General features: G+C 40.8%; 1 protein-coding gene across 1 annotated transcript in view; it reads left to right on the top strand.

The window, feature by feature from the left end:
• Hil (peptidase hillarin) overlaps positions 1-27,029 on the top strand; it is a 114,471-nt gene that overhangs the window by 79,048 nt on the left and 8,394 nt on the right. Inside the window, exons 8-10 of the mRNA XM_070092264.1 lie at positions 1,776-2,002; positions 14,625-14,843; positions 24,806-25,014. Of these exons, the coding sequence (XP_069948365.1) occupies positions 1,776-2,002; positions 14,625-14,843; positions 24,806-25,014 (655 nt within the window). The remainder of the gene's footprint in view (positions 1-1,775; positions 2,003-14,624; positions 14,844-24,805; positions 25,015-27,029) is intronic.

Here is a 27,029-nt window from a genome sequence, read left to right on the forward strand (position 1 = left end):
AGGTGCAAACTTAGCAATCTGGGCATAATTTGTGTGTCTGTGATTTCACCCACTTTGAGTCCTATTTTAAACCATTTCCATTGTTCATTCAACCAAATTCTTAACCATTTTGCTAGTATGCCATCCATTCTATCGATTGAGCACAAGAAGTCGCCCATTCATCTATCAGAACTATCCTTTAAAGTGCACAGAAATAGTAATTCAGCCAATTTTACATGAAATTAAAAATAAACCAATTTAAAAACAGAGTTCAAAGTAGACACTGTTAACAGTCTAGGCACTAAATCAACATTTCTTCCATTCATTAATCATGTCTTTTCTCCTAGGTTATCCTCCATTTTGAATTCATCACACAAAAAGTCGAAGATTTGGCAGGGTGCCCCCCCCCCCCCCAAAAAAAAAAAAAAGTTTCTCTTTTTAAATTTAGTAATTTATACAGGAGAAGGGGTTACTAGCCCCTTGCTCCCGGCATTTTAGTCGCCTCTTACAACACGCATGGCTTACGGAGGAAGAATTCTATTCCACTTCCCCATGGAGATAACAGGAAATAAACAAGAGCAAGAACTAGTAAGAAAATAGAAGAAAACTCAGAGGGGTGTGTATATATATATATATATATATATATCTTCTTCTTTCAACGTACCAGCCGTATCCCACTGAGGTGGGGTGGCCCAAAAGAAAAAACTGAAGTTTCTCCTTTTAAATTTAGTAATATATACAGGAGAAGAGGTTACTAGCCCCTTGCTCCCGGCATTTTAGTCGCCTCTTACAACATGCATGGCTTACAGAGGAAGAATTCTGTTCCACTTCCCCATGGAGGTAAGAGGAAATAAACAAGAACAAGAGCTAGTAAGAAAATAGAAGAAAACCCAGCAGGGTGTGTATATATATATACTTGTACATGTATGTGTAGTGTGACCTAAGTGTAAGAAGAAGTAGCAAGACGTACCTGAAATCTTGCATGTTTATGAGACAGAAAAATGGACACCAGCAATCCTACCATCATGTAAAACAGTTACAGGCTTTCGTTTTACACTCACTTGGCAAGACGGTAGTACCTCCCTGGGCGGTTGCTGTCTACCAACCTACTACCTATAAGATAATAAAATATAACCAAGAATAATTGGTCATGGTTTAGGGCATCCCAATAATTGAAGCAGACCTGATGAAAATCCATAAAACAGACTGGGGGTGTAGGGAGGACTTAACTGTCCTCAGAAAAAATTTCAAAAATCTTTTTCCACTACTTTGAGCTTGACTTCAAGCTATTTCCAGTCCTGAAATGAACCAAAAGTATCTATATTTCAGTAGTATGTCTTGCATTCTATTAAATGATACCAAGAAATAGCCATTAAAATCATAAAATCTTCCAAGCACCTCAGAGTCACTATTTTAAACCAAACACATAGTCAGAGGTTTGCTTTTTTCCACTATGCACTGTGAGGGGCAGGATTTTTTTTTTATACTGTGCACACTAGCTGCACAAACAATTTCTTTCATGTCTAGGCCAAAATTTACCACTCGCATCTTATCTGAGTGAGCTGAGCTGAACTCAAAATGTAGATCTATGTGCAAGACAGTGAAAGGATTAAAAACTTTAAACACTTTCCCTTGTATTTTTTTATTTCCTCTGGTTTCAGGGTAGTTTAATGTCACTGACATAATTTTTAAGTTGTGCCCATCTCTTTTTCTCACTAGCTCTTCCAAAAGCTTTTACATATATTTTTAAAAATACTGGTTTATAACAATGGTGGCTGTTATGTTGGGGTTGGCAGGTAGCACAGGAGGACCAGAAGACATTTACAGATCTGGTGAGGATGCTGGTGGGACAATGCAGCTCAGACGTGGAGAAAGTGAGAACCATCTTTCGATGGATCACCGTCAAGAATCTAAACTCCATCACCTTTGATGATTCCGCCCATGGAGACACGCCAATGGGCCTCCTTCGTGGCATTAAGTATGGCACAGAATCTTACCATGTCCTCTTCAAACGGCTTTGTAGGTGAGTCCTTTTGAAATATTTTTCCATCTGTAGAAGGCTTGTGCAATTTAGTCATGGAACACTCCTTCATCTAGAGAGGCACTATGCAACTGGTGGGAATAGGGGGTTGGGATGCCTGTATCTCCCTTTTATGTTTGAGTAAATACTGTAGGTGTGTATTTGTCTGAGAGTCTCCTTCAGCTCTTTGTTTTATTTATCTTTATTACAGGATTATTGTTAGCATTGCCATAACCAATTAATTAATTAATTAATTTTGTGGTTATAGGAGGGTGGGTGCAGGAGGAAAGAGGAGTGATTGGTGGAATTGTGAAGTAAAGGGTGTGATAAAAGAGAAAAAGGTAGCTTATGAGAGGTATTTACAAAGCAGAAGTGTTATAAGAAGAGTAGAGTATATGGAGAGTAAAAGAAAGGTGAAGAGAGTGGTGAGAGAGTGCAAAAGGAGAGCAGATGATAGAGTGGGAGAGGTACAGTCAAAGAATTTTAATGAAAATAATAAAAAATTTTAGAGTGAGTTAAACAAGTTAAGAAAGCCTAGGGAACAAATGGATTTATCAGTTAAAAACAGAGAAGGGGAGTTAGTAGATGGGGAGATGGAGGTTTTGGGTAGATGGCGAGAATATTTTGAGGAACTTTTAAATGTCGACGAAGAAAGGAAGGCGGTAATTTCATGCACTGGCCAGGGAGGTATATCATCTTTTAGGAATGAAGAAGAGCAGGATGTGAATGTGGGGGAGGTGCGTGAGGCATTACGTAGAATGAAAGGGGGTAAAGCAGCTGGAACTGACGGGATCATGACAGAAATGTTAAAAGCAGGGGGAGACTGAGCGTGTTAGATAGGAGTGAATGGAGACGAATGGTACTTGGGATCTGACGATCTGTTGGAGTGTGAGCAGGGTAATATTTAGTGAAGGGATTCAGGGAAACTGGTTATTTTCATATAGTCGGACTTGAGTCCTGGAAATGGGAAGTACAATGCCTGCACTTTAAAGGAGGGGTTTGGGATATTGGCAGTTTGGAGGGATATGTTGTGTATCTTTATATGTGCATGCTTCTAAACTGTTGTATTCTGAGCACCTCTGCAAAAACAGTGAAAATGTGCGAGTGTGGTGAAAGTGTTGAATGATGATGAAAGTATTTTCTTTTTGGGGATTTTCTTTCTTTTTTGGATCACCCTGCCTTGGTGGGAGACGCCCGACTTGTTGAAAAAAAAAAAATGTATGAAAGAGGGGAAGGTACCTAGGGATTGGCGGAGAGCGTGTATAGTCCCTTTATATAAAGGGAAGGGGGACAAAAGAGATTGTAAAAATTATAGAGGAATAAGTTTACTGAGTATACCAGGAAAAGAGTATGGTAGGGTTATTATTGAAAGAATTACAGGCAAGACAGAATGTAGAATTGCGGATGAGCAAGGAGGTTTTAGAGTGGGTAGGGGATGTGTAGATTAAGTGTTTACATTGAAGCATATATGTGAGCAGTATTTAAAGGTAGGGAAGTTTTTATTGCATTTATGGATTTAGAAAAGGCATATGATAGAGTGGATAGGGGAGCAATGTGGCAGAGTTAGTTACTAAATGCTGTAAAGAGTTTTTATGAGGATAGTGAGGCTCAGGTTAGGGTGTGTAGAAGAGAGGGAGACTACCCAGTAAAAATAGGTCTTAGACAGGGATGTGTAATGTCACCATGGTTGTTTAATATATTTATAGATGGGGTTGTAAAAGAAGCAAATGCTAGGGTAAACCATACCCCGGCCGGGATTGAACCCGCGGTCAGAGAGTCTCAAAACTCCAGCCCGTCGCATTAGCCACTAGACCAGCTAGCCACAATAAGATTCGTCCAACTAGGTATATTTCTACACCATAGGAAGGTTAGCACAGGCACCACTGTGACCATAAATGCAAGTTTTTACAGACGAATCTCCAGCTAGCGTGGCCGTGACGAACTCTAGCTCAAGTCCCTTCACTGCCGTCAACATGACTCATGAAATCGCAATGACACGATTGCAAACAAACCATATCCTGGCCGGGATTGAACCCGCGGTCAGAGAGTCTCAAAACTCCAGCCCGTCGCGTTAGCCACTAGACCAGCTAGCCACAATAAGATTCGTCCAACTAGGTATATTTCTACACCATAGGAAGGTTAGCACAGGCACCACTGTGACAACAAATGCAAGTTTTTACAGACGAATCTCCAGCTAGTGTGGCCGTGACGAACTCTAGCTCAAGTCCCTTCACTGCCGTCAACATGACTCACGAAATAGTAATGACACGATTGCAAACAAACCATACCCAGGCCGGGATTGAACCCGCAGTCAGAGAGTCTCAAAACTCCAGCCCGCCGCGTTAGCCGGGGTATGGTTTGTTTGCAATCGTGTCATTACGATTTCGTGAGTCATGTTGACGGCAGTGAAGGGACTTGAGCTAGAGTTCGTCACGGCCACGCTAGCTGGAGATTCGTCTATAAAAACTTGCATTTGTGGTCACAGTGGCGCCTGTGCTAACCTTCCTATGGTGTAGAAATATACCTAGTTGGACGAATCTTATTGTGGCTAGCTGGTCTAGTGGCTAACGCGACGGGCTGGAGTTTTGAGACTCTCTGACCGCGGGTTCAATCCTGGCTGGGGCATGGTTTGTTTGCAATCGTGTCATTACGATTTCGTGAGTCAGAAATGCTAGGGTGTTCAGGAGAGGGGTGGGATTAAATTATGGGGAATTAAATACAAAATGGGAAGTGACACAGTTACTTTTTGCTGATGATACTGTGCTTATGGGAGATTCTAAAGCAAAATTGCAAAGGGTAGTGGACTAATTTGGGAATGTGTGTAAAGGTAGAAAGCTGAAAGTGAACATAGAAAAGAGTAAGGTGATGAGAGTATCAAATGATTTAGATAAAGAAAAATTGGATATCAAATTGGGGAGGAGGAGTATGGAAGAAGTGAATGTTTTCAGATACTTGGGAGTTCACGTGTCAGCGGATGGATTTATGAAAGATGAGGTTAATCATAGAATTGATGAAGGAAAAAAGGTGAGTGGTGCATTGAGGTATATGTGGAGGCAAAAAATGTTATCTATGGAGGCAAAGAAGGGAATGTGTGAAAGTATAGTAGTACCAACACTCTTATATAGGTGTGAAGCTTGGGTTGTAAATGCTGCAGCAAGGAGGCAGTTGGAGGCAGTGGAGATGTCCTGTCTAAGGGCAATGTGTGGTGTAAATATTATGCAGAAAATTCGGAGTGTGGAAATTAGGAGAAGGTGTGGAGTTAATAAAAGTATTAGTCAGAGGGCTGAAGAGGGTTTGTTGAGGTGGTTTGGTCATTTAGAGAGAATGGATCAAAGTAGAATGACATGGAGAGCGTATAAATCTGAAGATAGGGAAGCTGTGATTTCGTGTATAGGGCAAGGAGGAATAGCATCTTGTAGGAGTGAGGAAGAGCCAGTTGTGAATGTGGGGGAAGTTCGTGAGGCAGTAGGTAAAATGAAAGGGGATAAGGCAGCCGGGATTGATGGGATAAAGATAGAAATGTTAAAAGCAGGTGGGGATATAGTTTTGGAGTGGTTGGTGTAATTATTTAATAAATGTATGGAAGAGGGTAAGGTACCTAGGGATTGGCAGAGAGCATGCATAGTTCCTTTGTACAAAGGCAAAGGGGACAAAAGAGAGTGCAAAAATTATAGGGGGATAAGTCTGTGGAGTATACCTGGTAAAGTGTATGGTAGAGTTATTATTGAAAGAATTAAGAGTAAGACGGAGAATAGGATAGCAGATGAACAAGGAGGCTTTAGGAAAGGTAGGGGATGTGTGAACCAGGTGTTTACAGTGAAACATGTAAGTGAACAGTATTTAGATAAGGTTAAAGAGGTCTTTGTGGCATTTATGGATTTGGAAAAGGCATATGACAGGGTGGATAGGGGGGCAATGTGGCAGATGTTGCAGGTGTATGGTGTAGGAGGTAGGTTACTGAAAGCAGTGAAGAGCTTTTACGAGGATAGTGAGGCTCAGGTTAGAGTATGTAGGAAAGAGGGAAATTATTTCCCAGTAAAAGTAGGCCTTAGACAAGGATGTGTGATGTCACCGTAGTTGTTTAATATATTTATAGATGGGGTTGTAAGAGAAGTAAATGCGAGGGTCTTGGCAAGAGGCGTGGAGTTAAAAGATAAAGAATCACATATTAAGTGGGAGTTGTCACAGTTGCTCTTTGCTGATGACAATATGCTCTTGGGAGATTCTGAAGAGAAGTTGCAGAGGTTGGTGGATGAATTTGGTAGGGTGTGCAAAAGAAGAAAATTAAAAGTGAATACAGGAAAGAGTAAGGTAATGAAGATAACAAAAAGATTAGGTGATGAAAGATTGGATATCAGATTGGAGGGAGAGAGTATGGAGGAGGTGAATGTATTGAGATATTTGGGAGTGGACGTGTCAGCGGATGGGTCTATGAAAGATGAGGTGAATCATGGAATTGATGAGGGGAAAAGGGTGAGTGGTGCACTTAGGAGTCTGTGGAGACAAAGAACTTTGTCCTTGGAGGCAAAGAGGGGAATGTATGAGAGTATAGTTTTACCAACGCTCTTATATGGGTGTGAAGCATCGGTGATGAATGTTGCAGCGAGGAGAAGGCTGGAGGCAGTGGAGATGTCATATCTGAGGGCAATGTGTGGTGTGAATATAATGCAGAGAATTCGTAGTTTGGAAGTTAGGAGGAGGTGCGGGATTACCAAAACTGTTGTCCAGATGGCTGAGGAAGGGTTGTTGAGGTGGTTCGGACATGTAGAGAGAATGGAGCGAAACAGTGACTTCAAGAGTGTATCAGTCTGTAGTGGAAGGAAGGTGGGGTAGGGGTCGGCCTAGGAAAGGTTGGAGGGAGGGGGTAAAGGAGGTTTTGTGTGCGAGGGGCTTGGACTTCCAGCAGGCATGCGTGAGCGTGTTTGATAGGAGTGAATGGAGACAAATGGTTTTTAATACTTGACGTGCTGTTGGAGTGTGAGCAAAGTAACATTTATGAAGGGGTTCAGGGAAACCGGCAGGCCGGACTTGAGTCCTGGAGATGGGAAGTACAGTGCCTGCACTCTGAAGGAGGGGTGTTAATGTTGCAGTTTAAAAATTGTAGTGTAAAGCACCCTTCTGGCAAGACAGTGATGGAGTGAATGATGATGAAAGTTTTTCTTTTTCGGGCCACCCTGCCTTGGTGGGAATAGGCCAGTGTGATAATAATAAAAAAATAAATAAATCTGTAGGGGAAGGAAGGTGGGGTAGGGGTCGTCCTCGAAAAGGTTGGAGGGAGGGGGTAAAGGAGGTGTTGTGGGCGAGGGGTTTGGACTTCCAGCAAGCATGCGTGAGCGTGTTAGATAGGAGTGAATGGAGACAAATTGTATTTGGGACCTGATGATCTGTTGGAGTGTGAGCAGAGTAATATTTAGTGAAGGAATTCAGGGAAACCAGTTATTTTATATAGCCGGACTTGAGTCCTGGAAATGGGAAGTGCAATGCCTGCACTCTAAAGGAGGGGTTTGGGATATTGGCAGTTTCGAGGAATATATTGTGTATTTTTATATGTATATACTTCTAAACTGTTGTATTCTGAGCACCTCTGCAAAAACAGTGATTATGTGTAAGTAAGGTGAAAGTGCTGAATGCTGAAAGTATTTTCTTTTTGGGGATTTTCTTTCTTTTTGGGTCACCCTGCCTCGGTGGGAGACGGCTGACTTGTTAAAAAAAAAAAGTGTTTGATGCAACTAAGTCCACTGTACTGAGATTTTGTCTTGTTAGTAGTAGTGTGTGGTAATCTTTCCATATAAGTCAAAGTTTGCTGTATCAAGATTTTGTCCATTAATGGCAGTGTATGTTTCCAGTAGGCTCCCCATATAACAAACCAAGTCTGTTATATGAGGGGACACACTCAGTAGTGCAGTAGTGCGTCAGGCATTTCAGTACAATACTTTTTTCATTAAACAGTCACCCTCCCCTCCCTATTAGTCCATTATACTGAAGTTACACTGTATCTCTTGTTCTTAATTTACATTGGATTTGTTAGTTAAAAATTGGAGAGAAGAGTTATTAAATAGAGAGTTAGAGGTATTGGGAAGATGGAGGGAATATGTTGAGGAACTGTTATACATGTTCATAAACATCTTATAGGAGTGAGGAAGAACCAGTTGTGAGTGTGGGGGAAGTGTGTGGGGCTGTGAGTAGAATGAAAGGGAGTAAAGCAGCTGGATATTAATGGGATAAAGATAGAAATGTTAAAAGCAGGTGATGATATAGTTTTGGAGTGGTTAGTTTTTTATTTAATAAATGTATGGAAGAGGGTAAGGTACCTAAGGATTGGCAGAGAGCATGCATAGTTCCTTTGTATAATGGCAGAGGGGAGAAAAGAGAGTGTAAAAATTATAGGGAAATAAGTTTGTTGAGTATACCTGGTCAAGTGTGTGGTCGAGTTATTATTGATAGAATTATGAGTAAGATGGAGAGCAGGATAGCAGATGAACAAGGAGGCTTTAGGAAAGGTAAGTACTGTGTAGACCAAGTGTTTACAGTGAAGCATATAGGTGAACAGTATTTAGATAGGGTAAAGAGGTTTTTGTGGCATTTATGGATTTGGAAAAGGCATATGATAGGGTGGATAGGGGGGCAATGTGGCAGATGTTGCAAATGTATGGAATAGAAGGTAGGTTACTGAAAGCAGTGAAAAGTTTTTACAAGGATATTGAGGCTCAGGTTAGAGTATGTAGGTGAGAGGGAGATTATTTCCCAGTAAAAGTAGGCCTTAGACAGGGATGTGTGAGGTCACCATGGTTGTTCAGTACAGTAGGGCCCCGCTTTACAGTGTTCCGCTAATACGGTCATTTCAAATTATGACCAAAACTCGCTGTACGGCTCCCCCACCTGACTTTCTAATATGGTCACCACACCTCACCCGGTTTGTTTACATTCTCTGAGAGATACGTAAGCACTAAGTCTCTCCATTATGTCTGGAAACTCCAAGATTTCAAGTGTTTTTAAAAGTTATTTCATATTTTATGTATACTCTGATAATTATACTTATGTATACCTGTACCTAAATAAACTTGTATACTGTGCTGGCATGCAGGTACACATTAAAATCAGTAAGAGTGTCTTATGTCTTGAGACGTCATATTAGTAATGATAATAATAATCACCAAGTCTCATTAAATGTTGTATATTACGTTAATATACATATTTTCATTAATCCTTCTATGATATTTTTTCAAAATTGTACACCAAATCCAGTCATTCCTGGAGTGGAACCACAGTCGATGGCCTCCACTCCAAACCAACAGATACAGATACTAATGCCGGAAAAAAAAATCCCCCCCCAGTACCAACAATACCACCAGTCCGATGACATTCTTCTTTGCAAATATACAGGGTCTAAAGCGAGCAACAAACAACAAAATACCTTTCATCCGTGGACTGCTTGCAGAGGCAAAGGCAATGTTCGCGGCTTTCACTGAGACCCACATAAAGGATCACTTGGACAACGAAATATGGATCCCAGGTTACAACCTATACAGATGTGACAGAGTGAACAGGCAAAAGGGGGGGGTTGGCCTGTACATTGCAGAGTCACTTGTTTGCACAGAACTGCTAAATGCCTCAAATGATGTAGTGGAAGTTTTAGCAGTAAAGGTCGAGAACCAAAACCTAGTCATTGTGGTAGTCTACAAGCCTCCGGATGCAACATCCCAGCAATTCCAGGAACAGCTATTAAAAATTGACCACTGTCTGGAAAATCTTCCAGCTCCTGCACCCAACATCTTGCTCCTGGGGGATTTCAACTTAAGGCACCTAAAATGGAGGAATATAGCAAATAATATTGTTGCAGTAATAACACCAGGAGGCAGCTCTGATGAAAACTCACACTCACACGAGCTTTTAAATCTCTCCACAAAATTCAATTTAAACCAGCAAATAATAGAGCCTACTAGACTGGAGAATACGCTAGACCTCATCTTCACTAACAATGATGATCTGATAAGAAATGTCACCATATCAAAAACAATATACTCAGATCACAACATAATTGAGGTTCAGACATGTATGCGTGGAGCCCCAGACCGACATAATGAGACTAGTCACGAGGGAGCATTCACCAAATTCAACTTCAATAACAAAAACATAAAGTGGGACCAAGTAAACCAAGTCCTAACTGATATAAGCTGGGAAGATATACTAAGCAACACAGACCCCAACTTATGCCTAGAACAGATTAACTTGGTGGCACTCGATGTATGCACAAGGCTTATTCCTCTAAGAAAAAGGAGGAGGAGATGTAAAATAGAAAGAGACAGGCGCTCCCTTTACAGGCGACGGAAAAGAATAACAGAGCGGCTAAAAGAGGTCAGTATATCTGAAATGCGTAGGGAGACACTGGTCAGAGAAATAGCAAGCATCGAACTCAAGCTAAAGGAATCTTGTAGGAGTCAGGAATCGCGGGAAGAACTAAAAGCCATAAATGAAATCGAAAGAAACCCAAAGTATTTCTTCTCCTATGCCAAATCAAAGTCGAGAACAACATCCAGTATTGGCCCCCTACTTAAACAAGATGGGTCCTACACAGATGACAGCAAGGAAATGAGTGAGCTACTCAAGTCCCAATATGACTCAGTTTTTAGCAAGCCGCTAACCAGACTGAGAGTCGAAGATCAAAATTAATTTTTTATGAGAGAGCCACAAAATTTGGTTAACACAAGCCTATCCGAGGTTATCCTGATGCCAAATGACTTCGAACAGGCGATAAATTACATGCTCATGCACTCTGCCCCAGGGCCAGACTCATGGAACTCCGTGTTCATCAAGAACTGCAAGAAGCCCCTATCACGAGCCTTATCCATCCTATGGAGAGGGAGCATGGACATGGGGGTCGTCCCACAATTACTAAAAGCAACAGACATAGCCCCACTCCACAAAGGGGGCAGTAAAGCAACAGCAAAGAACTACAGACCGATAGCACTAACATCCCATATCATAAAAATCTTTGAAAGGGTCCTAAGAAGCAAGATCACCACCCATCTAGAAACCCATCAGTTACACAACCCAGGGCAACATGGGTTTAGAACAGGTCGCTCCTGTCTGTCTCAACTATTGGATCACTACGACAAGGTCCTGAATGCACTAGAAGATAAAAAGAATGCAGATGTAATATACGTATACAGACTTTGCAAAAGCCTTCGACAAGTGTGACCATGGCGTAATAGCTCACAAAATGCGTGCTAAAGGAATAACAGGAAAAGTCAGTCGATGGATCTATAATTTCCTCACTAACAGAACACAGAGAGTAGTCATCAACAGAGTAAAGTCCGAGGCAGCTACGGTGAAAAGCTCTTTTCCACAAGGCACAGTACTCGCTCCCATCTTGTTCCTCATCCTCATATCCGACATAGACAAGGATGTCAGCCACAGCACCGTGTCTTCCTTTGCAGATGACACCCGAATCTGCATGACAGTGTCTTCCATTGCAGACACTGCAAGACTCCAGGCGGACATCAACCGAATCTTTCAGTGGGCTGCAGAAAACAATATGAAGCTCAACGATGAGAAATTTCAATTACTCAGATATGGTAAACACGAGGAAATTAAATCTTCATGAGAGTACAAAACAAATTCTGGCCACAAAATAGAGAGAAACACCAACGTCAAAGACCTGGGAGTGATCATGTCGGAGGATCTCGCCTTCAAGGACCATAACATTGTATCAATCGCATCTGCTAGAAAAATGACAGGATGGATAATGAGAACCTTCAAAACTAGGGAGGCCAAGCCCATGATGACACTCTTCAGGTCACTTGTTCTAAAATCACTCACTACGAAAGCAAAAGACTTGGCAGATGATGCAACATCCCCCCAATGAAAAGCAGGGGTGTCACTAGCACGTTAAGAGACCATACAATAAGTGTCAGGGGCCTGAGACTGTTCAACTGCCTCCCAGCATGCATAAGGGGGATTACCAACAGACCCCTGGCAGTCTTCAAGCTGGCACTGGACAAGCACCTAAAGTCAGTTCCTGATCAGCCGGGCTGTGGCTCGTACGTTGGTTTGCGTGCAGCCAGCAGCAACAGCCTGGTTGATCAGGCTCTGATCCACCAGGAGGCCTGGTCACAGACCGGGCCGCGGGGGCGTTGACCCCCGGAACTCTCTCCAGGTAAACTCCAGGTAATAAACACAATGCATAACATATAAAGATGATAAATAAACCCCACAGTAGAATAAATAAACATAAATATGAGATGTGGTAGCCAGACGACTTGCACAAATGACGCCATATTAGAAATGATAATAATAATAATAATAATAATCACCGAGTCTCATTAAATGTCGTATATTACATTAATATACACATTTTCATTAATCCATCCATGATATTTTTTTTTCAAAATTATATAATAAACGCGATACATAACATATAAAGATGATAAATACACCCCACAATACAATAAATAAACATAAATGTGAGATGTGGGAGCCAGACTTTTATGAGTGACGGCAAGAATAACATTTTCTCTAGTCCAACATCAGAGAAAATGTGTTACTGGTGGTAGCTGTAGAAAATTATTCCTTTCTTATGTATGTAAGTAAGCTTATTCAGGTATACACAAATACAGTTACATAGATTATCATACATAATAGCATATGTGTAAAGAACCTAGGATAACCCAAAAAAGTCAAAGTGACTTATTTCCATTGCCTTCACTCAGAGCGTCATTTCTTCTAAAAATGGTGTTACATGAGAATGAGAGTGTTCTTCTTTATTTATTCTACCATATCAATGTAGAGACAACGTGTACACAATGTAACTTGTACACAAACCCAGACGTGTACACTTTGTTTACAAAACTTACGTTTGCCTCGTTTGTTTACATAACTCTGCGCCTGTCCTCTCTCATGTACTCATTCTTTCTCTCTCTCATATATTCGTTTTATCTCGTTTACTCACGTCTGACCCTACATTAAGACTACAAATATTTTAAGGTAAGTAATTAGTGAACTATATATGCATTTTATTGCTCTGGGATGCTTAAATTTCATAGAATAATATGTGCGGTGACATGGCCTGGTATGGTAGCCCGGCTGGCTACCATACGTACCGCACTTGATTTCTTACAATAAATACTACTCATCTCACCCTAGATTAAGACTACAAGTAATGAGTGCACTATGTGTGTATTACTTTTTTATTGTGAGTGTAAACTTATCTAGTATTTGTATGCATTTGTATGGGAAAAAAGGGTGTTCCACTTTACGGCAATTTCCGCTTTACGGCGGTAGCCTGGAACCTAACCTGCCGTATAAGTGGGGGCCTACTGTATATTTATAGACAGAGTAGTAAGAGAAGTGAATGCTTGGGTGTTGGCAAGAGGTGTGGGGTTAAAAGAAAAAGAATCTAACACAAAGTGGGAGTTGTCACAGTTGCTCTTTGCTGATGACACTGTGCTTTTGGGAGATTCTGAAGATAAGTTGCAGAGGTTGGTTGATGAGTTTGGTAGGGTATGTAAAAGAAGGAAGTTAAAAGTGAATATAGGAAAGAGTAAGGTGATGAGGATAACAAAAAAAATTAAGTTATGGAAGATTTGATATCAGATTGGAGGGAGAGAGTATGGAGGAGGTGAATGTGTTCAGATATTTGGGAGTGGACAAGTCAGCAGATGGGTCTGTGAAGGATAAGGTGAATCATAGAATTGATGAGGGAAAGAAGATGAGTGGTGCACTGAGGAGTCTTTGGAGACAAAGAACTTTATCCATGAAAGCAAAGAGGGGAATGTACGAGAGTATAATTACACCAATGCTCTTGTATGGGTGTGAGGCATGGGTTGTGAATGTTACAAGGAGAAGGCTCTAGGCAGTGGAGATGGCATGTCTGAGGGCAGCGTGTGGTGTGAATATAATGCAGAGAATCCGTAGTTTGGAGATTAGGAGGTGGTGTGGGATTACCAGAACTATTATCCAGAGGGCTGAGGAGGGGTTATTGAGATGGTTTGGACATGTAGAGAGAATGAAGCAAAATAGAATGACTTCAAGAGTGTATACAGATCTGTAGTGGAGGGAAGGCACGGTAAGGGTCAGCCTAGGAAAGGTTGGAGGGAGGGGGTAAAGGAGGTTTTGTGTATGAGGGGCTTGGCCTTCCAACAAGCATGTGTGAGCATGTTAGACAGGAGTGAATGGAGACAAATGGTTTTTAGGACTTGACATGCTATTGGAGTGTAAGCAAGGTAACATTTATGAAGGGATTCAGGGAAACCGGCAGGCCGGACTTGAGTCCTGAAGATGGGAAGTACGGTGTCTGCACTCTGAAGGAGGGGTGTTAATGTTGCAGTTTTATAACTGTAGTGTAGGCATGCCTCTGGCAAGACAGTGATGGAGTGAATGATGATGAAAGTTTTCTTTTTTGGGCCACCCTGCCTTGGTGGGAAACAGCCAATGTGTTAATAATAAAAAAAAATCATTATTATATGTAATTACAGTTTTATAATTTGAATGTTGTCACTATCTTCTGGATTTATAATGATTATTCACTACTATAATTATTAGCATAGTCAGCATGTTGACAGTATCACATGATACATGGACATAAGCATCATTATATATGTGATAAGAGCCATGTCTCTACCCACAGTTATGCAGGTCTGCACTGTGTAGTCATCAAGGGGTACAGCAAGTCGGCTGGTTACCAGCCGGGTGTGAGGTTTGAGGACAACAGGTTCCGCAACTCCTGGAACGCTGTGTATGTGGCCGGGTCGTGGCGCTTTGTGCAGTGTAACTGGGGAGCCCGACACCTTGTCAATGCTAAGGAAGTGCCCAAACCTGGTGGCAAGAGCAAGAGTGATAGTCTGAGGCGAGTCGTTCATTATCTCTCATATGTTACCTGCATCCCTGTGTCTAGTGTTAGATGTATCCCAATATCTAGTGTTATGTGTATTCATGTTTACTTTTAAATGTTTCCCTATGTCTAGTATTATGTACATACATGTCTAGTGCTAGATTGTCCTTGTTTCTAGTGTTATGTGCACAGATGTATCCTATGTCTAGTGTTATGTGAATTCATGTCTAGTGTTAGATGTGTCCCGATTTCTAGTGTTATGTGTATCAGTATTTAGCGTTGTGTGTGTCATGGCTAGTGTTAGATATGGCCCTCAGGACCTCTCCACCTGCCCAAGTTTCTCTCATGGCTTCCAGTCTACTTATAAACATATTGAGGCTTCCTGCATTGTAGTCTTCACAGCTTCTGGTAGGTATTGTGCATGTTAATTAGTACATCTCTGTAGCTATAGGTAGCTATTGTAGTGCTTATAAAGTAGTTGACTGTATCCAGTAGTAACCATAAAGCATATCTTGCATGCCAGTAGCAATGCCGGGGATGTCGTGTTAAATAGCAACAATTTTTTAAAGCATACTACTACATGCTTATTAGTAGATATTTATTTTAATATATGGAAGTATGATTACACAGACATGCAGATGGGTTAGTGTGGGGTTAAATACAGTGGACCCCCGCTTAACGATCACCTCCAAATGCGACCAATTATGTAAGTGTATTTATGTAAGTGCGTTTGTACGTGTATGTTTGGGGGTCTGAAATGGACTAATCTACTTCACAATATTCCTTATGGGAAAAAATTCGGTCAGTACTGGCACCTGAACATACTACTGGAATGAAAAAAGTTCGTTAACCGGGGGTCCACTGTATAACAATAGAAACAATAATGCTAACTATAATGACAGCAGTTGGGCTGTGCTGCTCTCCATGCTACCATCTCTATCAGTTACCACCATTCCTACCATACATTCCCATTTTTCACCAGCCACCACTGTTATAGTCACCATCACCAGCAGCCACCTTCACCAGTCTCCACCACGACCACCACAGCCTCTAACTCTACTTTCTTGCATAACAGGAAGGTCTCTGGTCGATTCGAAGGACGGAGCAATAACCTAAGGTCTGTACACCACACTATAAGGACTCGATCCTTCCTCTTGTGTCATCTCGTCTTGCATCTCCATTTCCTGTCTCCAACTTCTCTCAACAGCCTTTGTTTGTGTGGCTGGGTGATAATAATTAAACTTACATCTCTCGTCTCAAAGCACCTTTCAGTATTCAGTAGAGGACTTCGTCTCTGCTAATGCCTCCAAGACCTTTAGTCTGTTATTTGTCATGATTTAAACTCTTGTGTGTCTGTCTCTTAAGAACTTGAATTTCTCCATTCTCTTAAGTTTTACAGGACAATCTTACATCCCTCTGTCTTGAGTCTTTCAAAAGTTTCACATTTGTGCCCTAGGGAACCAATGGAGATATTTTTCTGTCTCTTTGTGACACTGAAACATCCAACAATCTCTTGGGTTTCTGTCTCTTGGGTGTCAAGGCAACAACATCTTGCCTACCTCATATTTCTGACTTGCATGTGCTTTGTCTCACTGGAAATTCTTTTAGTTCTCAGTAAAACTAAGGTATTATTGGTGACTGATCCATTGTTTCAGTTTCCAGTTGCTAACAATACAGTAGTTCATAATCTAGGAAAATTCTGCAAAATAAAATGTGTGCGCACATGCTTGTGTGCATGTGTTCATTCCTATATGTGGTTACAGGAGTCATTTCAAAGCTGGCCATCTATGTGTGTGCTTGTATGTCTTTATACACGTGTGTACTCACCTATATGTGGTTGCAGGGGTCAGTTCACAACTCCTGCCCTGCCTCTTCACTGGTGTGAGTGTGTGTAAGAGAGAGAGAGGGAGTGTACATGTTGAGTGGAGGTGAATGTATGCTTAGTGTGTATCAGATCCACAGTGTTTTTGCCTTTCTTGAGCCACTGCATGTGAGCAATATTTTACTAACTTAACCATGATTTTTCTGATAGAATTTTTTCTCTCTCATGCTTGAGGTACAGTATTTATCTCTACCAGCAGCATTATAATATAAGCACTTCCTGCTAGTTGTGCTCTCAAGCACAATAAAATCTGTATTAATCTGAGTGACATGTTGAGCACAGAGCACAAGAGATACTTGTCTGTAACATGACTGAGTGCTAGACATATTTGTCCTTAACCTGATGGAACATTACAGAATCATATGCTTTTCCTGTTTTCATGCTAGTTACAGGTTTTAACATTTAACAGTGATTTACCACTTGGTTTCAGATCAACCTTTAAACTCTAAGATGGCTAGTTTAATGTTTGTTGTAACAGGTAAGTTTAATTCATTCCCAACTTATGGAGAATAAAGATTCTCCAAGATCAACAGTTTACTCTTTTATAGATTAGAGAAGCCTTTGTCATAGATAATATATTTTATATGCATATCACAAGGGTGCACCCCAGGTGTTATAAATACTAGCCCTTTTCTTGATTAGTAATGGGAAATACTTTGTAATATTTTAAATTAAACTTTGTGTTACAGGAAGACTGAGGTAGTTAACTTGATTCCTTGGGTACTATCTGATGTTTCAGAGGGCAAAAGGCTCTGTGATGGTGATGACACTTTCACTTTTTTTTTTTTTATGTAGACATTCCAGCTGTCTCCCACGAGGTAGGGTGGCCTGTAAAAAAAGTAACACTTTCACCATCACTCATGCATGCTGATATTACAGCTCAGATGTCCCCCCAAACTGTAACATCCCCACCCTTCCTTCAGAGTGTAAGCACTACTTTCTCACCAGGACTCAAGTCTGGCTAACCAGTTTTGCTGAGTCCCTTCATAAATGTTACCCTGCTCACACTCCAACAGCATGCCAAGTCATAAAAACCATTTGCTTTCACTCGCTCCTGTCTAACATGCTCACACACAATTGTTGGATGCCCATAACCCTTACAAAACTCCTTTACCCCTTTTCCTACCATTCCTAGGACAACACCTATCCCTCTTTCCCTCCACTACAGATTTGTACACTCTCCAAGTAATCCTGTTTTGCTCCATCCTTTCAAAATATCCAGACCACTTCAGTAACCCTTCCTCAGCCTTCTGGATGTTTTTAATAACCCCACACATCTTTCTAATCTCCAAACTATGAATTCACACCACACATTGCCCTCAGACACAACAACTCTGCCTCCAGCCTCCTCCCTGCTGCAGCATTTAAAACCCAAACTTCATACCCATATAAGAGTGTTGATACCATTATACTCTGATACATTTTCCTTTTTGCCACCACTCACCATTTTCACCTCATCTTTCATGGACCTTCTCACCTAAATACCAAAATACGTTTACTTCCTCTGTACTCCCTCCTTTCCATCTGATATTCAAACTTTCATTGCATAATTTTTTTGGTACTATCATTGCCTTGCTGTTTCCTATGTTTGCTTTTAATTTACTTCTTTTACATTTTTTTTTTTTTTTTTTTTTTTCAACAAGTCGGTCGTCTCCCACCGAGGCAGGGTGACCCAAAAAAGAAAGAAAATCCCCAAAAAGAAAATACTTTCATCATCATTCAACACTTTCACCACACTCACACATTATCACTGCTTTTGCAGAGGTGCTCAGAATACAACAGTTTAGAAGCATATACGTATAAAGATACACAACATATCCCTCCAAACTGCCAATATCCCAAACCCCTCCTTTAAAGTGCAGGCATTGTACTTCCCATTTCCAGGACTCAAGTCCGACTATATGAAAATAACCGGTTTCCCTGAATCCCTTCACTAAATATTACCCTGCTCACACTCCAACAGATCGTCAGGTCCCAAGTATCATTCGTCTCCATTCACTCCTATCTAACACGCTCATGCACGCTTGCTGGAAGTCCAAGCCCCTCACCCACAAAACCTCCTTTACCCCCTCTTTCCAACCCTTTCGAGGACGACCCTCCTTTACCCCCTCTTTCCAACCCTTTCGAGGACGACCCCTACCCCTCTTTCCTTCCCCTATAGATTTATATGCTTTCCATGTCATTCTACTTTGATCCATTCTCTCTAAATGACCAAACCACCTCAACAACCCCTCTTCTGCCCTCTGACTAATGCTTTTATTAACTCCACACCTTCTCCTAATTTCCACACTCCGAATTTTCTGCATAACATTTACACCACACATTGCCCTTAGACAGGACATCTCCACTGCCTCCAACCGTCTCCTCGCTGCTGCATTTACCACCCAAGCTTCACATCCATATAAGAGTGTTGGTACTACTATACTTTCATACATTCCCTTCTTTGCCTCCATAGATAACGTTTTTTGACTCCACATATACCTCAACGCACCACTCGCCTTTTTTCCCTCATCAATTCTATGATTAACCTCATCCTTCATAAATCCATCCGCCGACACGTCGACTCCAAAGTATCTGAAAACATTCACTTCTTCCATACTCCTCCTCCCCAATTTGATATCCAATTTTTCTTTATCTAAATCATTTGATACCCTCATCACCTTACTCTTTTCTATGTTCACTTTCAACTTTCTACCTTTACACACATTCTCAAACTCATCCACTAACCTTTGCAATTTTTCTTTAGAATCTCCCATAAGCACAGTATCATCAGCAAAAAGTAACTGTGTCAATTCCCATTTTGAATTTGATTCCCCATAATTTAATCCCACCCCTCTCCCGAACACCCTAGCATTTACTTCTTTTACAACCCCATCTATAAATATATTAAACAACCATGGTGACATTACACATCCCTGTCTAAGACCTACTTTTACCGGGAAGTATTCTCCCTGTCTTCTACACACCCTAACCTGAGCCTCACTATCCTCATAAAAGCTCTTTACAGCATTTAGTAACTTACCACCTATTCCATATACTTGCAACATCTGCCACATTGCTCCTCTATCCACTCTATCATATGCCTTTTCTAAATCCATAAATGCAATAAAAACTTTCCTACCTTTATCTAAATACTGTTCACATATATGCTTCAATGTAAACACTTGATCTACACATCCCCTACCCACTCTGAAGCCTCCTTGCTCATCCACAATTCTACATTCTGTCTTACCTCTAATTCTTTCAATTATAACTCTACCGTATACTTTTCCTGGTATACTCAGTAAACTTATTCCTCTATAATTTTTACAATCTCTTTTGTCCCCTTTCCCTTTATATAAAGGGACTATACATGCTCTCCGCCAATCCCTAGGTACCTTCCCCTCTTTCATACATTTATTAAACAAAAGTACCAACCACTCCAACACTATATCCCCCCCTGCTTTTAACATTTCTGTCATGATCCCATCAGTTCCAGCTGCTTTACCCCCTTTCATTCTTCGTAATGCCTCACGTACCTCCACCACACTTACATTCTGCTCTTCTTCACTCCTAAAAGATGGTATACCTCCCTGGCCAGTGCATGAAATTACCGCCTCCCTTTCTTCCTCAACATTTAAAAGTTCCTCAAAATATTCTCGCCATCTACCTAATACCTCCCTCTCCCCATCTACTAACTCCCCTACTCTGTTTTTAACGGACAAATCCATACTTTCCCTAGGCTTTCTTAACTTGTTTAACTCGCTCCAAAATTTTTTCTTATTTTCATTAAAATTTCTTGACAGTGCCTCTCCCACTCTTTCATCTGCTCTCCTTTTGCACTCTCTCACCACTCTCTTCACCTTTCTTTTACTCTCCATATACTCTGCTCTTCTTATAACACTTCTGCTTTGTAAAAACCTCTCGTAAGCTACCTTTTTCTCTTTTATCACACCCTTTACTTCATCATTCCACCAATCACTCCTCTTTCCTCCTGCCCCCACCCTCCTATAACCACAAACTTCTGCCCCACATTCTAATACTGCATTTTTAAAACTATTCCAACCCTCTTCAACCCCCCCACTACTCATCTTTGCACTAGCCCACCTTTCTGCCAATAGTCGCTTATATCTCGCCCGAACTTCCTCCTCCCTTAGTTTACACACTTTCACCTCCCTCTTACTTGTTGTTGCCACCTTCCTCTTTTCCCATCTACCTCTTACTCTAACTGTAGCTACAACTAAATAATGATCCGATATATCAGTTGCCCCTCTATAAACATGTACATCCTGGAGCCTACCCATCAACCTTTTATCCACCAATACATAATCTAACAAACTACTTTCATTACGTGCTACATCATACCTTGTATATTTATTTATCCTCTTTTTCATAAAATATGTATTACTTATTACCAAATTTCTTTCTACACATAGCTCAATTAAAGGCTCCCCATTTACATTTACCCCTGGCACCCCAAATTTACCTACTACTCCCTCCATAACATTTTTACCCACTTTAGCATTGAAATCCCCAACCACCATTACTCTCACACTTGATTCAAAACTCCCCACGCATTCACTCAACATTTCCCAGAATCTCTCTCTCTCCTCTACACTTCTCTCTTCTCCAGGTGCATACACGCTTACTATAACCCACTTTTCACATCCAATCTTTATTTTACTCCACATAATCCTTGAATTTATGCATTTGTAGTCCCTCTTTTCCTGCCATAGCTTATCCTTCAACATTATTGCTACTCCTTCTTTAGCTCTAACTCTATTTGAAACCCCTGACCTAATCCCATTTATTCCTCTCCATTGAAACTCTCCCACCCCCTTCAGCTTTGTTTCACTTAAAGCCAGGACATCCAGTTTCTTCTCATTCATAACATCCACAATCATCTCTTTCTTATCATTTGCACAACATCCACGCACATTCAAACTTCCCACTTTGACAATTTTCTTCTTATTCTTTTTAGTAATCTTTACAGGAAAAGGGGTTACTAGCCCATTGTTCCCGGCATTTTAGTTGACTTTTACTACACGCATGGCTTACGGAGAAAAAATTCTTATTCCACTTCCCCATGGATATAAAAGGAAAAGTAATAAGACCAAGAACTATTAAGATAAAATCAAAGAAAACTCAGATGAGTGTGTATAAATAAACGTGTACATGTATGTGTAGTGTGACCTAAGTGTAAGTAGAAGTAGCAAGACGTACCTGTAATCTTGCATATTTATGAGACAGACAAAAGACACCAGCAATCCTACCATCATGTAAAACAATTACAGGCTTTCGTTTTACACTCACTTGGCAGGACGGTAGTACCTCCCTGGGTGGTTGCTGTCTACCAACCTACTACCCTCCCAAATTCATCTACCAGCCTTTGTAATTTCTCTTCAGAATCTTCAGAAAGGACTGTGTCATTAGCAAAATGCAACTGTGACAGCTCCCACCTTGTATTAGATTCACTATCTTTTAATCCCACACCTCTCTCCAGCACCTCCAACATTCACTTCTTTTACAACCCCAACTATGAATATGTTAACCTTGGTAACATCACAAATCCCTGTCTAAGGCCTAGTTCTTACTGGAAAATAATTTCTCGCTCTCCTACATATGTTAACCTGAGCCTCACTATACTCATAAAAAACCCAAACTGCTTTAAGTAACTTACCATCTACTCCATACACTTGCAACAGCTGCCACATTGCTTTCCTATCCACTCAATCATATGCCTTTTCTAAGTCCATAAATACAACAAAAGCTTCTTTACATTATCCAAATATTATCCATTTACATGCTTCACTGTAAACACTTCATCTACACATCCTCTTCCCTTTCTAAAGCCTCCTTGTTCATCCTCATTCTTACTCTTAATTCTTTCAGTAATAACTGCCATACACTTAACCTGGTATACTCAACAGGCTTATTTCCTTATAATTCTTGCAGTCTACTTTATTCTCTTTTTCTTTATATAAAGGCACTATATTCACTGCCAGTCAGTAGGTACCTTCCCCCCTTCATACATTTACTGAACAAATGCACCAACCACTCCAAAACTATATTCCCACCTGCTTTTAACATTTCTGTCTTGATCTTGTCAATCCTAGCTGCTTTATTTTTTTTCACTCTATCTACTGCCTGATGCACCTCTTCACACTCACATCTGGCCCTTCTTCACTCCTAGAAGATGTTATACATACTTCCTTTCCCAATGCATGAAATCACTGCCTCCGTTTCGTCATCAATATTTAAGAGCCCCTCAAAATATTCCCTCCGTCTTCCCAATACCTTACCTCCTTATCTAATAACTCCCATCTTTCGTTTCTAACTGTTAAATCCATTCATTTCCAAGGCTTTCTCAGCTTATAAATATTACTCCAATACTTTTTCTTGTCAACAGAATTTGTTGACAAAACCTCACCCACTCTCTCGTTTGCTCTCCTTTTACACTTCCTCACCACTCTCTTAACCTCTCTTTTACTTTCCATATACAGTGGACCCTTGGTTTTCGCTGACTTTTTTCGTTGATTTTTTATTTAGTTTTTGTCGATTATACCTTCGTTTTCGTCGATCATACGGAACCTGTCCAGTCCCCAGCATGCAGACAAAGCCGCCTCCCACACACATTCTCAGCCAGTGTAGCGTTGTTTTTCGGTCAGGGAACATATCCTGCCAGGTCATAAGAAACATTTCATAATAATCCATTGTGTTTGCCACTTGTTTATTGTGTGTGACTGCTAAATAAGTGACCATGGCCCCAAAGAAAGCTCCCAGTGCAACTGCTTTGGTAAAGAAAGTGGGGAACACCGTAGAATTGAAAAAAGAGACTCCAGTGACTCTCAAGTTGGCCCTAGTGACAGTAAAAAAACAAAGGAGGGAAGTGACCCCAGATAAGGACTTGGTACCTAGAGTCTTTATGGAGGGGGATTCCCCTTCCAAATAATAACCTATCTTCCCTTTCCCTTCCTCCCTGCCTTCCTTCCAGCAACAACAGCCTTCAATAAAAGGTAAGTGTCATGTTTAATGTTCATTCTTTTGTGCATGTAAATGTATATTTAAGGTAAAATAAAATGTTTTGTTGATACTTCTGGGTGTCTGGAACAGATTAATTCCATTTACATTATTTCTCATGGGGAAAATGGTTTCAGTTTTGGCCGATGGCTCTGGAACGGATTAAACATGAAAACCAAGGGTCCACTGTACTCCACTATCCTTATATCATTTTTGCTTTGAAAAACCCTCTCATATGCTAACCTTTTCTCTCCTACCACTCATTCCACGAGTTGCTCCTCTTCCCTCCTGCACCCACAAACTTCTGCTGCACACACTGACACTGCAATCTTAAATCCACCTCTTACTTTTTTTGACCTCTACCTCATTACCTATACTCTCTCTAACTTATCTTTTTTACAGTGGTGTGCAAGGTGTTGTCTTTTGAGACAAATGTGTTGTATTTCATAAAATACTAAACCTATGTGAGTCATTCAGTGGGTGGAGTGGTAGAGGCTTTATCCTGCATCCACTAATCATGGCTCAATCTCTGATTAGTTAGGTTGTTGGTTAGCACTATCATATTAGATAAAGGCCTAACTAAGCCTCTGTTTCTTACTTCAGAGTGTGTACCATACAAGGTAAAATTTGTAGCAATTAAACAAGTGTTCTTTTTTAGAAAACTTGTAGGTGATTTTGTTTGATCCCACATATTGTTCAGAAGTGGTCACCATATTAGTTACTTTATACATTCCTGTTTGAGACAACAACTTAGTATTTTAGAGCACTAACAGGTATGTGTGTGTCCATATGGTAGATCATATCTTCCAACTCTTGTAGAATGAAATAATTTTTGTTGTATATTTCACAACTAACCTACAAATTGGATATACAGTAACTTTTTAGATGACAGTGCTATAGTAGTCACTTCTATGACAACCCCAGCAGCTGTATAAATATATTAAATAACCATGGTAACATCATACATCCCTGCACTCTTACCTCTGCTGTGTCACCCCCACACATACACACCTTGCATTCTCAATCACCACTTCCACTCTTTCCAACTCTCACCCCTACCTTCTCCATGTTCTCACCCCTATCCTCTTCCTCGCAGGTATGAGTACGATGACCACTACTTCTTGACAGACCCAAAGGAGTTTATCTACGAGTTCTTCCCACTGCAGGCTGAGTGGCAGCTGCTGAAGGCAGCCATCAGCCTCCACGAGTTTGAGGAGCTCCCCTTTGTGCGCTCCCTCTTCTTCCGCTATGGCCTTTACTTCCCCGATGAGCACACCAAGGCTGTTATGTACACAGACTCCACAGGTGGGTTAGTGTATGTGGGTGGGGTGTATGTCTGTAGAAGTATATTTAGGGTAATTGACATGTCCCAGATAGTAGGCTGGTAGACAGCAACTGCGCAGGGAAGTACTACCATCCTGCCAAGTGAGTGCAAAATGAAAGCCTGTAATTGTTTTACATGATGGTAGGATTGCTGGTGTGCTTTTTTCTGTCTCATAAACATGTAAGATTTAAGGTACATCTTGCTACTTCTACTTACACTTAGGTCTCACTACACGTATATGTTTTCTTTCTTTCAACACACCAGCCGTATCCCACCGAGGCAGGATGGGCCAAAAGGAAAAACGAAAGTTTCTCCTTTTACATTTAGTAATATATACAGGAGAAGGGGTTACTAGCCCCTTGCTCCTACACATATATGTACAAGCATATATTTACACACCCCACTGGGTTTTCTTCTATTTTCTTTCTAGTTCTTGTTCTTGTTTATTTCCTCTTATCTCCATGGGGAAGTGGAGCAGAATTCTTCCTCTGTGAGCCATGCGTGTTGTAAGAAGCGACTAAAATGCCGGGAGCAAAGGGCTAGTAACCCCTTCTCCTGTATACATTACTAAAGTTAAAAAGAGAAACTTTTGATTTTCTTTTTGGGCCACCCTGCTTCTGTGGGATACAGCCAGTGCACTGAAAGAAAGAAGAAAGATTCAGTAATTTGATAAAAATCCTTACGGAAGATACATGAAGCAAACTGTGTACATGAATTGATACAAGGAACTAATGCCTTTCTAGTAATAAATGAGAGTTGAGTAAGGATGGAACAAGAACAGGGACAATGTTGGATGAGAGACAGGTTTCAGGATTTGTTCAGCATAATGAATGGCTGTCAGGATCACATTAAGGTAAGGAGGTGTTTTTTAACAGTTGCTTTGAGGTGGCTGGAAGACAGGCAGCCTATGGAATCTTCAGGCAGAGAGTTCCGGATCTTAGGTCCTTTTATGCACATTGAGTTTTTGCATAGGTTGAGTTGGACACATGGAATATCATAGAGATTTTTGTGTCTGGTAATATGTCTATGAGTTCTGTTGCAGCTATCGAGAAAGAGTTGCAGAGCAGGATTGATATTAGAATTGATTGTTCTGTATATGTAGTATGCACAGAAGTATGAGTGAATTTTATGCATGTTAACTCTTTCACTGTCCAGACCACTGAAATAAATATTGCACTCAGTGTCCACTTTTTAAAAAAAAAATTATTTTTTCTTCTGAAACGGTATAGAATCTTTTTCTGAAGGTAATAACACCATATGCTCATATGAATACACCTACCATCCGACTTACAACCTGCTCGACATACGTCCACTCGACTTACGATCGTGCATCTGGCAGCTGGGCTGGGCCGGCTGATGCACACCACTGTACAATATTTGACAATACTCGTGGCGGCAATGCGTCATGCAGGCAGCATCAGTTTGAGTAACCCTGCCCTATCTGCAGCATCATACTGTATTAACTGAACTAACTGGACAGTAAATTTTACCATGGCCCCTAAGATGAAGTCTGAATCTTGCACAGGAGATTGTGGCAAGAAAGGCTCTTACTCTTGAACTCTCTATTTGCACATAAACCTGTCTGTATCTGTCTGCCTGTATATCTGTGTCTGTCTGTATCTCTGTGTGTCTTTCTGTCTACCTGTGTGTGTCTTTATGTCTACCTGTGTGCCTGTCTTTCTGTCTACCTGTGTGTGTCTGTTTTTCTGTCTACCTGTATTTTGAGCTTTGTTCCGAAATATTATGTAGAATGTCTAATCAGCAGTAAGTGTGAGTTTGTTAATTACCAGAGATATCACCAGAGATATCACTTGATATTTTTCCAGGTTTGACATTAGCTCTATTGTTTAGCATTAAAAAATCTGCAGACAGAATTGGTTGACGGTCCTGCAAAAAAGTTAGAAAGGTCGTTGATGTACATGAGAAATAGCAGAGGGCCCTGTGGAATCCCTAAATTGATTAATAAGGTTACTGAAGTAGTTGTTAATGGTCACAC

This window comes from Cherax quadricarinatus, chromosome 39 (assembly GCF_038502225.1).
Source record: "Cherax quadricarinatus isolate ZL_2023a chromosome 39, ASM3850222v1, whole genome shotgun sequence".
NCBI classification, from domain to species: domain Eukaryota; kingdom Metazoa; phylum Arthropoda; class Malacostraca; order Decapoda; family Parastacidae; genus Cherax; species Cherax quadricarinatus.